This window comes from Nomascus leucogenys, chromosome 3 (assembly GCF_006542625.1).
Source record: "Nomascus leucogenys isolate Asia chromosome 3, Asia_NLE_v1, whole genome shotgun sequence".
Taxonomy (NCBI): Eukaryota; Metazoa; Chordata; class Mammalia; order Primates; family Hylobatidae; genus Nomascus; species Nomascus leucogenys.
Genome location: NC_044383.1, coordinates 119,510,510 through 119,524,454, shown reverse-complemented (window position 1 = coordinate 119,524,454; position 13,945 = coordinate 119,510,510). Strand labels below are relative to the sequence as shown.

The 13,945-nt window shown below is 37.8% G+C and overlaps 1 protein-coding gene across 8 annotated transcripts in view; it reads right to left on the bottom strand.

Moving 5' to 3' along the window:
- The window catches only part of EYA4 (EYA transcriptional coactivator and phosphatase 4), a 286,653-nt gene that overhangs the window by 130,012 nt on the left and 142,696 nt on the right, over positions 1-13,945 (bottom strand). For all 8 annotated transcript variants that reach the window (XM_012506148.2, XM_012506149.1, XM_003255733.3 and 5 more), the window contains one exon: positions 12,757-12,806. In XM_012506148.2, coding sequence (XP_012361602.1) covers positions 12,757-12,806 — 50 coding nt within the window. The remainder of the gene's footprint in view (positions 1-12,756; positions 12,807-13,945) is intronic.

The window sequence follows — 13,945 nt, the reverse complement described above, 5'->3', positions numbered from 1 at the left end:
CCAGTGTAGGGTAAAGACTTGAAGAACTTGCCACTTCTCTCCCCAAAATATAAAAACTAGCTCCTCATTCATTCATTCATCCATTCCTATTATAAATATTGACTGCACTCCTACTATGTGCCACACACTGTGCTAGGTACCTGACCTGGATTGGAGAAAAAAAAAAAAATCCCTAAGTGATCCAGATGCTTGAGTTGCTCATGTTAGCATAAAAAAGGAATAATTCTAGATAACCTCATCTATCCAGAACCTTCAAGGAATTTGGTTATTATGGTTTAGTCAAATATTGTGTGTTGCTGAGCTGTGGTCATTTTAAGCAATAACATATTTTAAATGGGATCATTTTGTATATAAATAATTCTAAAATATTTTAATGGGATCATTTTGTATATAAATAATTCTAAAATGTTATGATTTTAAATGTAATTTAACTTTTACTGAGAAAATCAGGGTGACCAACACTAGTGAGAATCATCACACAGTACTAAGGCATATCAATGTCCTCAGGGATTACTAAAGCATACTGGGCTTCCAGTGTTCATGCCAAAATATCTCATGTGACTAAGCATTTTGCATTCTTACATTTATGCTTTGCTATTTTCGTCTCCTTTTTGTCATTAGACTGTCACTTGTCAATACTATCACTATGCCTACTTGTAATAAGAGCAGTCATTTAAATTCACATAACATGGTGGCAGGTACTTTGTTAAACATTTTCGATATACTCCTTCACTTAGAATTTAAAACTATGCCTTCAGTAAGACAAAACATTCTGAGACAACATCTCAGAGATAGCTCTATGAAGCCTAGATTTGTCACAGGCTTTTTTTTTTTTCTTTCTGTAATTCTCAAATATGTCTGTATGGGTGAGGTTTGCTAGACAATTGAGTTTGCTAAATCTGTGGAGCCTTGGAAATTAATTATAACTAAAGCAAAAGTATTTTTTAAATACAACTTATATATACATTTTCCCAACTATTCTTATGTTGGACATTCTCTCATTGGAAATTTAAATATTTAGAAAAAGTAGAGCTTAATTTTAGCTACATGAATTTTAGGAATATAAAGACGGTTATTTGGCACAGTAAGCATGCCCAAAAGACTTCAAGTATCAGGTGATAGAAATTCATAAACACATGAACAAAGAACCCATTCATCCATCGGCTTATTGAAAACCAAATGAGAATACTGTGTAGGTTGCTAAGACAACTGAAATGTGATGATTAAATGTAAGATAATAAGCAGAATCTCTGTACCTTTACAAATCAAAATTTTGGAATCTCTATTAAGCCCTCATCTATATTTAAGACTGAGACTTTAAGAACACTACTTTAGAAAAAGGCTTAAGGCTTCGAGCTCCACTGGTGAAGAATCTTGAAGCCTTCCGATCAGGAGAGTGCCCTAGTCTTAGAAGATGTGTGTGGTGTGGCAGAGAGAGGTGTTCCTGGTTGGGGATCAGCCCCATCTTGTAGCAGTGGCAAAAGAGGCAATTAGTCCAAGACATTTATTTGAAAATGGTTTATTGAAATGATAAGTAAGTATTTCCAAAATATGCAAAAGACTAGAAATAGTAGCTTTTTCTAGAATATTGCTATTTCAAATTTTGAACTCTGGGCTCACTCTATTCTAGCCACACTGTCCTCCCCTCCTCTGTCGCCTGAACATGCCAGGCAGGCCTTTACTGAAGGGAGTGTACTTCCACCAGCTCTCTGCTTGGCTCACTCATTCATTTCCTTCAAGTTTGCTAAAATATCACCCAATTTAAAACCACAACCGATCCCCCCCCTCAATGTTCCTAATCCTCTCTATTTTATTCAATTGGTGGGTATGTATTACCTTCTAACATACTCCTTTACCATGTATGCTCTTGTTTTGTTTACTGATGTATCTCAAGCATTTGGTGCCCGACCCATAGTAGATGTTCAATAAATACTACCTTTAAGGGGGAGAATAAGCATTTAATTGAACTACTGAGAGAAAAACTATTAGATCCCCCTTTCTATTACCATCTCAAGTTGGCCAAGCATGAAGTGGACCGCAAAAGCTTCTATGCTTCTACTCACATTGAGTCTAGAACTTCTGCACTGCCGATGCTCTAAGTGCAAAATAAGGATTTATGAAGCTTAATAACCCCTAAGCAATCTTGGTGTTTACTCAGAGATGGTTGTTGACCTCAATCGACAACATTCTAATTACCCCTGTGATGCAAAGCAGAGTCTTGTCCTAGCTCCTTAGGTCCTCTGGATAGAAGTCACTGCACAAATGCTGCTTTACATGAGGAATTACTCTGACCAAATTAATTCAAAGCAGCTAACAGTCTCCAGAACGACAGTTTTATACTGTTAACCACAAAGATTTCTGAGCTCAGTTTACTATAGGAGAGGCTGATCAGGAACACAGCCATTTTCTGGAATTAATCACTAATACATGTGGGGAAGACAGGCATTTTCTCATCTCTAAAGAACAATGCAAGCTGTCAGAAAGAAGAGGCCAGATCCTTCCCCCTGCCACCATGCCCATTTCAAGCCAAATCTATTATTTCATGCTTTATATGCATGTATTTGTTCTTAAATCAAAAGAAATAAGTATCCACTGTAGAAAATTTGGAACATGTGTTTAAGCTATGAAAAAAATAGTGTGTAGTGCCTCCCCAAAATAACCACAATTTGCTAAGTGTCTCTCCAGCCTTTTAAGTAAGTTACATAGCTGGTCTCCCTGCCTCCAAGCACCTGAGTCACGGTTGATCTGTCATCACCAGTACAATTTTAATTACATCATTACCTGATCAGAAATCCATTGGTGAGTTCTCAATACCTGTAAGAGAGCTTGCCAAGTTTCAAATCTGGGCTCTAGGTTATTGATTGCTGACTGTCTTTCTGCAGGTATGTTTGAACATTTTTTTTTTAAAGAGCTGAAACCTAGACACTAATTTTGGCAAAAATGAGGGCATTAGTTAGACAATTATTTAACAACTAAACACAGGAAATGGAGAAAGCAATTTGCATTTGAATTGGTATTTGTGAGCCCAAGAGAAGACTGGGTCCCTTGAATAGGAACTGGTCGGCTTGGGGATGGGTATAGGGAGGCCAAAAATTGGTACAAGAGTTTATATAAAGAGGGGAACTGAGTTCCTCTTACTTTGCAGTTTTGCTGCCACTCCTCTTAAAGGTCTGTCTCCAGAAATCTCTACTTTCAGATCATGGTTTGTAGATGCCTGACCTAGGAAATCAAGCTCTAAGTCTCTATAGTAGTAAAATGAATAGCCATTGAGTTGTCTCCAATTAGGAAAGGAGGGAGTGGATTTTCAATTTCCTTGATATATGCTAGTTTATATAGGCTGGATTATAAAGTGAAGGATGAGGGAGGGGTAGGTGCTGGATAAAACTGGCAGGTTAAAAAATGTCCTGGGAAGGGAAGTAGTAGAAAGTAGGGGGCACTTGTGGGTTATCTCCCCTCATCCTTTGCTTGAAAGCTCCTCGCAACCCAATTCATAGGCTCCCAGAGGTGGCTCCTGGAAGCCACATTTCTGTTTTGTGACCCTGCCTCTCCGAAAACATTCCCGTCCCTAGAAATCTGGAACTGAGATAATGAAAAAGAGAAGAATCTATTATCTGGGTGGCTAAAGAAGTCAAATGTATAAAATCAGGAGCAGTGTCACATGGACATTTTCCTCTTGTTGTGGGGCCTGGAGAAAAATAAGGCTGGTCAACCAGAGAGATAAAGACACAGAACGGTGAAGCAAAGGGGACAGAGATGAACAACAGATGAACAGGGAGATAATCTGTGTCTCCCATACCTTCTGAGATTCAGCGAGCCCTCTTTTCTCCAGTTAAGAAATTAACCCTTTGCTTAGGCGCATGCCTGTAATCCCAGCTACTCGGGAGGCTGAAGCAGGAGAATCGCTTGAACCCGGGAGGTGGAGGTTGTGGTGAGCCGAGATAGTGCCATTGCACTCCAGCCCTCCAGCCTGGGCAACAAGAGTGAAACTCCATCTCAAAAAAAAAAACAACAAAAAAACCCAAAAAATAATAGATACTAAAACTTCCTTTTTCTGCTTCAACTGGCTGACAACAGTAGCTGCAACCAATAAGAGTCCTAACTAAAACAACTAGCAAGCTAAACCAGCCACAAGCTGTGCTAACCTACCCTAATTTTCTAATCTCGTCTACTATTTCTTCACGTTGGATCAAGTAGGACTATCCAAAAACCATACCTTTCAATTTCAGCTCCTGGGTTTTTTTGGTTTGTTTGTTTGTCTGTACCTCACTGTGAGTTCTCTTTCCTTCATTTCTTCAAAATTTATCTATTCTTTGACGTTCAGCTATAGCCCCCCAATCTTCTATAAAGCCCTTCCTAACCCCCAGGTGCTCTTATTCTCCTCTATCCCTCTAATGAAATGATTTCATCTGTAGAACTTACCAGATAAGTATTACCTAAAAATAGATGCCCTTGGGTGGCCACAGAGTTCACACATACATGATTTTACTCTATGATATATGTAGGAAATGGAGACAGCAGGGGAGATGGAAAACCATACCTACGTAACTGGTATATATTTTTTTCTAGAATGTTCTGGGACTAATGTTAGAGCCATGCACTGCTATGTCAGTTTGGAACTATAGGTAGAATACAAAATGAGACTCAAGCAACATTTAACAGAGCAAAATAAGGGAACTAGGGCCAGGTGCAGTGGCTCACGCCTGTAATCCCAGCACTTTAGGAGGCCAAGGTGGGCAGATCACTTGGGGTCAGGAGTTTGAGACCAGCCTGGCCAGGATGGCAAAACCCCACCTCAACTAAAGATACAAAAAATAGGCAGGTGTGGTGGTGGGGGCGCCTGTAGTCCCAGCTACTCGAGAGGCTGAGGCAGGAGAATCGCTTGAATCCAGGAGGTGAAGTATGCAGTGAGCCGAGATTCTGCCACCGCACTCCAGTCTGGGTGACAGAGCGAAAGTCTGTCTCGAAAAATAAAAATAAAAATAAGGGAACTAGGAGAGTGGACAACAGGTAGCCCAGAAAACTCCCGACCTTTTGTGGGCAGTAATTAGGCACAAAAAGTATATTTTCACATTTTTACTTCCTGCACAAATAAATTCTTAAGGTTATTTGCTCATGCTTCTGTATATACTCTGTCTACTGAATACTGCCTGATCAATTGACCAACAGGGCAACACCATATGGAAAGTGTCATTAAGAAAGCCTCTCTGACAGTCTTGGCAGAACAGAAAGGCAGGGTCTAGACCCAAGTAAGCCATGTGAAGACCTACTGCATTCATTCAGAGGTGAGATGGCAAGATTCTGAACTTTCATAGTGGCAGTGAGATGAGGCAGGATAAAGAGATTCAAAAAGCACGGCAGAGGAAAATTCAAAAAACGTGGTTTCATAGAAAATTGGGGGGCTATAGCTGAATGTCAACTTGATGACCACCAGGATTAGGAAAGGGAGCAAGAAGTCAAAGATTGCTCAAAAGTTCTGAGACAGGACAACTGAGACAATTATTTATCACTAGAAAGGAAAGACCCTGGGGAAAGAAGTGTAATTATAATTTTTCACAAGTGGAGCTGAGATGGCAGAGAGAAATCCCTAACGAAATTACACTAGGGATTTGTGGTTAAAAGAGATACTCCAGGAGCAATTGCAAGCCAGATTTGTGTATTTGGAAGTTATTCATTCATTTAACAGATATGTACTAGGGACCTGCTATGTGCTAGGCCCTGTGCTGTATACTAATGAGGCAATGGTGAACGAAGGCAGATATGAACTCTAATCATATAGATCTTATAGTCTGGTGAACTGAGGAGGCATTTACCAAATGCAGAATCTCTGAAGAAGAACATGGTACCCTGTGGCCATGTGATGGTGGGGCTGGACTAGTCGGCTGGCTAGGGAAGCCTTCCTTAAAGCATTGAGCTTCTTCAGGAGTTTGGCGGCCACTCCACTTAAAGGTCTGTCCCTAGCAATCTCTCCTTTCAGATCACAGTTTGTAGATACCTGACCTATGAAATCAAGCTCTAAGTCTCTATAGTAGTGAAATGAATAACCATTAAGTTGTCTCTAATTAGAGAAGGGGAGAGTGCTGCAACAGGCGCAAAACATCCGGAAGATCATTTGAAATGATGTAGGTAAGCAAAGGTGGGAGGGGAAAGGAGAAACTGAAAGGGAAGGAGAGTCCCAGCCTCTGTAGAGAGAGGCGAGTAGCACTGGTGAATGCAGACCTCCTAACAAGAAGCAGCTAATGCACACTGAGCAGAAGCAGAAGGACGTGGGCGGAGCATGCTAGGCACTGTGGGCCACATCAAGAGTTGTAAACAGAGATTATACGTGAAAAAGTATGAAACAAAAGAAATCAAAAGCATCAAGAATAAAACCTAGGGAGCTGAAGACAGTGAGGCAAAGGTTAAATAAACACGGTGTGAATGAAGAAATGCCACAGTGAGGCCCTTCTTCCTTTTGGTTGCAGCCTATCCTTTTTCCTTAATGGGTTTTAGGCTGAGTCTTCTTCAATGTAAACACATAATAAGCAACTATTCTCTGAGTAACAATGAGAAGGGACATGTACTATTTTATTCTCATTTGCCCATTCATTTAATCTTAGAAAATGATGAACTCTACAGGGGAAGTGCAGAGAGAAATCAACAAGTGTACAAATAACACTCAGCTACACTGGCCAATAAAGATAAGTTACCAGGAGTTCCCAATGAGTTACTAGAAGGGCCAATTGGGCACACATGTGATAAGACATTTAGGAAACAATAGTCTATGTTTTGAGACTTTTTTTATTTTTGAGACCGAGTCTCACTCTGTTACCCAGGCTGGAGTGCAGTGGCATGATTATGGCTCACTGCAACCTCCGCCCGCCAGGTTCAAGTGATTCTCCTGCCTCAGCCTCCCGAGCAGCTGGGATTACAGGTGCCCATCACTATGCCCGACTAATTTTTGTATTTTTAGTAGAGACGGGGGTTCACCATGTTGGCCAGGCTGGTCTCGAACTCCCGACCTCAGGTGATCCACCCGCCTCGGTCTCCCAAAGTGCTGGGTTTATAGGCGTGAGCCACTGTGCCTGGCCGAGACTGTTTTTTAATTCTGCAATTATCACTGAAATAAGTGATTTGGCAGACACCACAGACAATTATCTGAGGAAATCAGCACAGGATGCCACCATGAACAAAGGATCAAGATAGGTCAGCTATCGAAGACACAATTAACAGCAAAACAGAGGACAGCATTCACCCTCATTCACAGCCCCGTCTGCATCCACAGCTGCAGGAATCTGTCAGCACACCCCAGAAAAGGTAAAACAAATTCTGAAAATCTCCAGTAAATGCCAGCCAAAAATGATGAAAAGACTAGAGAAGCATCCACATGAGGCCAGACTTTGAAACAAGACAAAACACTTCCCAAATTGGGAAGAAAAAGATTAAGCTATAATATGACTCAGGTTAAATAAATGACATGAGAATTAAATCACACTCTTAGAATATTTACTTATTAGAATATCTATCATTTTCAGGGGAAGTATGCCTTGTAATTTGAAAGAGGTGGTTTTTAATAATTAAAGGAATTAATTATTACTTTGCATTGTGATTAGTAATTTCCTGGGTTCGTTAGTCAAAAAGATAATATATGACAATAATATAATTAAGTCCAAGAAATGGTTACCTAATTCTGTGGACTGTACAACCAGATCGTGTTACTGAGAGAATCTAAGGTATTTAGAACTATATTCCAAACTTCCAGGTTTGAGAAAAACGCAAACGGGCAGTAATGATTTTTGGTACTTCTTGGAGACAGAATATTGGGCTAGATGTGCCTCCGATTTGACACAATGAAATACTATGCATGTTTCACAAAGGAGCCCTCAGCTTTCCCTGCTTTGAAAACAATACAGCATTTAATTTTGAGACCGGCAATTATATGCAGATAAACATTTCAGTCTTCTGGAAGTACTGCAATAATTATTTTACTAGCAAATAAGTATGTATAATTGAATATATTAAACGTTATTAAATCACAACTGTCTACATAATAGGAGTTAGGAATTTCATTTTTTAAGCTGTTTCATGTAGACATTGAATAGATAAACTCCCTGAGGCTCACTTAAATATTACATATTAAACTGAAACTAATTCCAATGCTTCTTTAAAAACCGCAAAGTCATTTTGCCTTTCTCTTAATAACTGGAAAGTTAGTAAAGACTAGGGCAAGAAGACACAGGCCAAGGCCTTTGCTAATTTCAGGTAATCATTAAGTTCTCAGCAAACTCAATTTCTTTAACTTACGAAGTGGAGAAGAGTAAATCCTCCCCACTACCCACAGAATGTTTTGTTATTCTCCATGTGGAGAAACTATCATCTTAGCTCATACATACCATAAGTTCTTCCTATATTTTAAGATTCTCCTTAGATCTCCTTACTATATTCTACTGGTGACACTGTGGCCAGGATGAAACAAAGCTACTAAAGGACAAGAGCTGGCTTAACTCCTGATAAGTCACTTCACAGCCCAATTTCACCACAATTTCTATTTCTATTCACTCTCTAATTAACAAAACAAGTATAAAATAAGAATTTCCTATTTTGAGTTTTATTTTCTTCCTATGTCTTTGCTCTCTTCTTGATGAAAATGCTAGTCAGTGGCCCAAGAGAGAAAAAGCAAAGAGAAACAGAAATAGAAATTCAACAGAGAAATCATTTGTGTGTTATAGGGACTACTTTAACACAGAGACACCCTAAGATATTTGTAAAGTATGCAATACGAGAATGAGATAAATCATTTCCTCACCTCATTATCAGAAATAAAAAGGACTGAAAGTAGAGGAGTTAAAAAAATCAGACTCATGGAAACTTCTGCTGTAAAATTCATTTGTCCAGGAGCTATTTATTACATTAAACAGGAACCATGTATTTTCAGTGATGAGTCAAATGGGACCCAAATTGACACAAATAAATTCACCATGAAGACAGAAAAAAAACAACAATGCAAAATATCATTTCAGTTTATGTTTTAAGATGGTCTATCTAGTAACAAACTTAATTTTAGGGTAAGGATATTAATTTTGTTTTTCTCATAAATTCATTTTATGGTTAACATTAGTTTAGGAACGATAGCACATCCTGGACATGGTTACCAACACAGAGGAAAGCAAAAAAAGAAGAACATTTAAGGAATGTCAAATTTTACACAAAGCACATCATATCCCTTTCCACATGACATCAAGTTTAGTAGCTTTAGGAAACAGGGAAAAAATACTATCCCTGACGTCTGGCTTATACTATATACATGTAATGCTATTTCAAAGAAGATAGTTTGGTGCCTTACTTATATTCCATGCGTTTGTAAATTCTTTTTCCCAATATACAATTACATCTGCAGCCCAAGCATTTCTTCCCAAAAGAATTAAGGCCAAGCAAGAAAAAGAATTTGCTGATATACATATGTCACTTCAAGAATTCTCTTGTCAAAGTCTCCACACCCAATTTAATTATTTCCCTACTGTAAAAACACTTTCCATCTGCATTTACTCTAATCATTTCAAATCCAAAACCAACATACTATAAAGCTAACTAAATAAATGAATGATATTAGCTTTAGGTTCCAAGTGAGGCAGCATTTTTTAGGCAGTAGGTCTCTGGCTCACATTTTATGCGAATACAGTATTTCATTTTGAGTTCAATTCTTTACTTGATATTTGTTTAGAATAAAACTACCTAGCCCCGGGCTTTAAATCTCAATCTGAATCTCTCTCTCTCTCTGTCTCTCTCTCTCTCTCTTCCATACACACACACACACACACACACACACACACACACACACACAGAGAGAGAGAGATACACACAGAGAGGAGAGAGAAAAAATATATACATATATATAATAGATATATATAAAATATATATATTTTGTGGTTTTTTTTTTTTTTTTTTTTTTTGAGATAGAGTCTCGCTCTGTCGCCCAGGCTGGAGTGCAGTGGCACAATCTCGACTCACTGCAAGCTCCGCCTCCTGGGTTCACGCCATTCTCCTGCCTCAGTCTCCTGAGTAGCTGGGACTACAGGCACCCGCCACCATGTCTGGCTAATTTTTTGTATTTTTAGTAGAGATGGGGTTTCACTGTGTTAGCCAGGATGGTCTCGATCTCCTGACCTCATGATCTGCCCGCCTCGGCCTCCCAAAGTGCTGGGATTACAGGCATGAGCCACCACATCAGGCCCTGTGGTTCTTAATGAGCAGAAAAGAATGTACCCATATATGTATGTATTAAAATAATGCTGCCTAGTGTCTATATTAGAGACATTTTTCTTGTTTGGTTGTCATTTTTTTGTTTTTTGACAGGTTACAAAAACTGAACCTCAGTACATGCATATAATTTGTTCACTATTCAGTAAATTCTTGTATCCTTTTTGTGCTGAGTGCTCTTTAGTATACTTTTATTCTCTCCTTGGTGTTCCATCAATACATTAACTAAGTGCCAGTTCTGGCACTCTCAGACCTAATATTGGTGAATAAATACAGGATCCAAGAACAGTCACATTTTTACGTTATTGATAGATATTGACCAGAGTGTGGAGATTGACCATTGTACCACAGGTCAAGAGAGGAGACCTGTCACTATCAAAATGTCTGGGCAAACTTGAACCAATAAATGACTCTAGGTCTTCTTGAAGGTCTTTCCATCTCACATTTTAAGAAAAATTATTGTATTTGTTTGCTTGTTTTTGATATCACGAAGTTATGAAGTTCTTAGAAATTGATTTGCCTGATTTTACCCATTTATATTCTAGATTAGGAAACTTTAAACAGCTAATCCATGGCAACTAACCACTGATTTCCAGGAACTTTGGCTACTTTTCCATTTAGAGAGACATTTATTATTAAATGACAAATATATTTTAAGCAGTCTTTAAAAAAACTATTTTTTTCTTAAAAATAAAATTATATTTTTAAGGCCACATGGGCTGGGATTTTCTAGATAAAAAAGAATGACCTAATTTCAGGTTTAAATACACTGAGCTCTGAACTCTATTTCTTCTCCAACTTACTGATACCAACTATGAACAATGAATCAGTTTGATTGCTTTCTGTTAGTTTAAAATTTACTTAAGCATAGTATTATCTGTCCAAAAATCCTGAGTAGCCTCAAAGCTAAAAAATTTTGATATGAAATATTAACAATAAGGATGATTATATTGTTCCGTTTTTCCTAACTCCCAAGACCAGCTGCTTGCAAAAATTATCTAATTGCATATGTCATCCTTACAAAGCAAGTCATAGGCAGGTCACTTATATAGGTCCGCAAATACTTAGGAAGGAGGTGCCTCCAAGGAATAGAGCCCCAGTCTTCCCTTCTGTTCGCACATCCTAGAACTACTCTGCTTTGTAGGAAAATATTTAGTGGTTCATCCATTTCCTAACGCTCCAATAATCTAAAATTAGTTCCATTTTGATAGCTAATTACACAGAACAAAGATCAAAGATCAAAAATCGGATATCATATCATATGCTCTTCATGATCCAAAGGGAAAATCCATATGCAATCATTTTAATATAATATGTATAGGAATCAATTATAGGAATATCATACTGCATACAACAAAACAAGAGTTACTCAAACTATAAGTGGACTATACATAAGATACACTTACTCTACAAAAAGAAAAACATAACGGCCATTAAATTTTTTTTTTTTTTTTTGAGATGGAGTCTCGCTCTGTTGGCCAGGCTGGAGTGCAATGGCACGATCTCAGCTCCCTGCAACCTCCGCCTCCCGGGTTCAAGTGATTCTTCCACCTCACCCTCCCGAGTAACTGGGATTACAGGCACCCACCATCATGCCTGGCTAATTTTTGTATTTTTGTAGAGATGGGGTTTCACCATATTGGCCAGGCTGGTCTTGAACTCCTGACCTCAGGTGATCCACCCACCTTGGTCTTGGCCATTAACATTTTACCCAGATATGCAATGTTTTCATGTACCAAGAAAATCACTACATGCACTATATGCTGGAGCAAGTGGGACAAAATAAACCGAGACCTATCTCTCAATTGAATACAAATAGGTTAAGTCATATCACTCATAGCATAGTAAGAACATGTGCTTATTATTGTCATAGTATTTATGATACTTTTACTTATCCATTCAAAATTGCAGCCTGGACTTTGAAATGAAAGCAATGAAAATGTGTAGGTCTAAAAAAATCTGTTGGGCATCTGGTTCAACCACAAACAACTAAATGGTGCTAAATTCCTATATGAAGTGGTCTGACCACTTTAATTCATCATTTCCACAGGTTCCAAACAACCCAAACGAGAATGCCAAATTAACTATGAGTTTCCTAATTTGACAACATTCTCAAAATCTAGCAATGTTTCACTGCAAAGAAAAAGAAATATCATAGTTTTTTTTTTTTTGTAAACACAGATTTGACAGTTATTCAGTATCTGGCACAATTTTAGATTCAAAACATTATAAAAAGAAATTAGAACAAAAAAATGAAGATTAACTTGATGCCAAGGGATTTTTTTTCACGTATTTCTAGAGATATTTCCACTATTGTTCCTTAAAACTGACTTCAATCCAGTCCTTTTTACTAATATTATGAGTAGTGGTATGCCAGCCAGCATGATATACAGTTTCCATAAAGGTAAGTTCTTCAAGAAGCTCAATGTTTCAAATCACAATTGTGTCTCAGGTATAATATCTTACTAGTGCTCCAAAATTGCAATTCTCCTTAGTGGAGTCTTGGTCTTTATTTTACTGTACCTGGAATTCTGAGATTCTGAAACATCTGATTCTGTGCACGTTTTCTTTACCTGTAAGAAAAGAGTACTAGTTATTCTCATATGAAAATACAACTTCCTCACTCAGGTTCACACACTATTAAAGTGGATACAGCTCTGTTCACCAAGTTGTCTATAAAATACCCCCCACACTTTATAGCAGCAGCATAAATAGTGTATTTCATTATTATCCCACGAACAGCTGCCAAATACCCTTCCCTGGATTCCATTAGTATGTAAAATGTTCAGCTGAAATAACTGGGGATAAGCCTAACTAGGAACAAAGAAACCAAAGAACCAGGTCTCCCACTTAGGAGCTAGAAAGCTATACTGTTCTGAATCCACTAAGAAATGTTTTTCCAACTGATACTGCTTCTGTCTCCTACTAAAAGCACATAATAATAAACACCAGGTTTTGATGCAAAGCACAGCATTAACTAAAATGTTCATACACTAATTTTCATTTTCTCAGTCTAGTGGCTGTATGTTTTATATATGTCTCAACATATCAATTAAGTTTAGCACTGCTTCACACATATATTTTCAGTATATCTTGCAGACTATATTTAAACTTTGTGGTTTTTAACCCATAGAGGTAAAGGATGAGAATAACTCATACTTCTAGGCCATGCTATCTATTTCTGGACAAAAGTATGTGGTAAATCCTCTAAAGATGGTGAAATCCATAGCTTTGCACAATTTCACTTCAAGCACATATATCTATATCTGATTATTATGGTCTTAAAAGTATATGCAGAGTAGACTAAACTTCAAAAATCTCTTGGTTAATATGAAAAATGTACAATATACATTTATAAGCCCACTATTTCTGGGTGTTCATATTTCAATAACTTAACTATGCAACCTATGGAATCCAAGGAGTTTTACTTCCAATATGTGGTTTGGAAGCAAAAAAGTATTCTACTGAATATATACCATGAGGAACATGTGTGCAATGTGAATTGCAATAGGAACAGTACCACTTAAAAGTAAGTCTTAAGCTTTGAAGATACAGCATTGTCTTTCCAACTCACAAAGTAATTTTTTCCTCCTCTATCTCAGAAGAATGCTTAAAAAACAAACTCACAAAAACGCTACATTTTCAAAAATCCCTGTCTTTTGCTTTTAATACAAAGTCTAGACATTTTTATAATCTGGGAAATCAATTATTT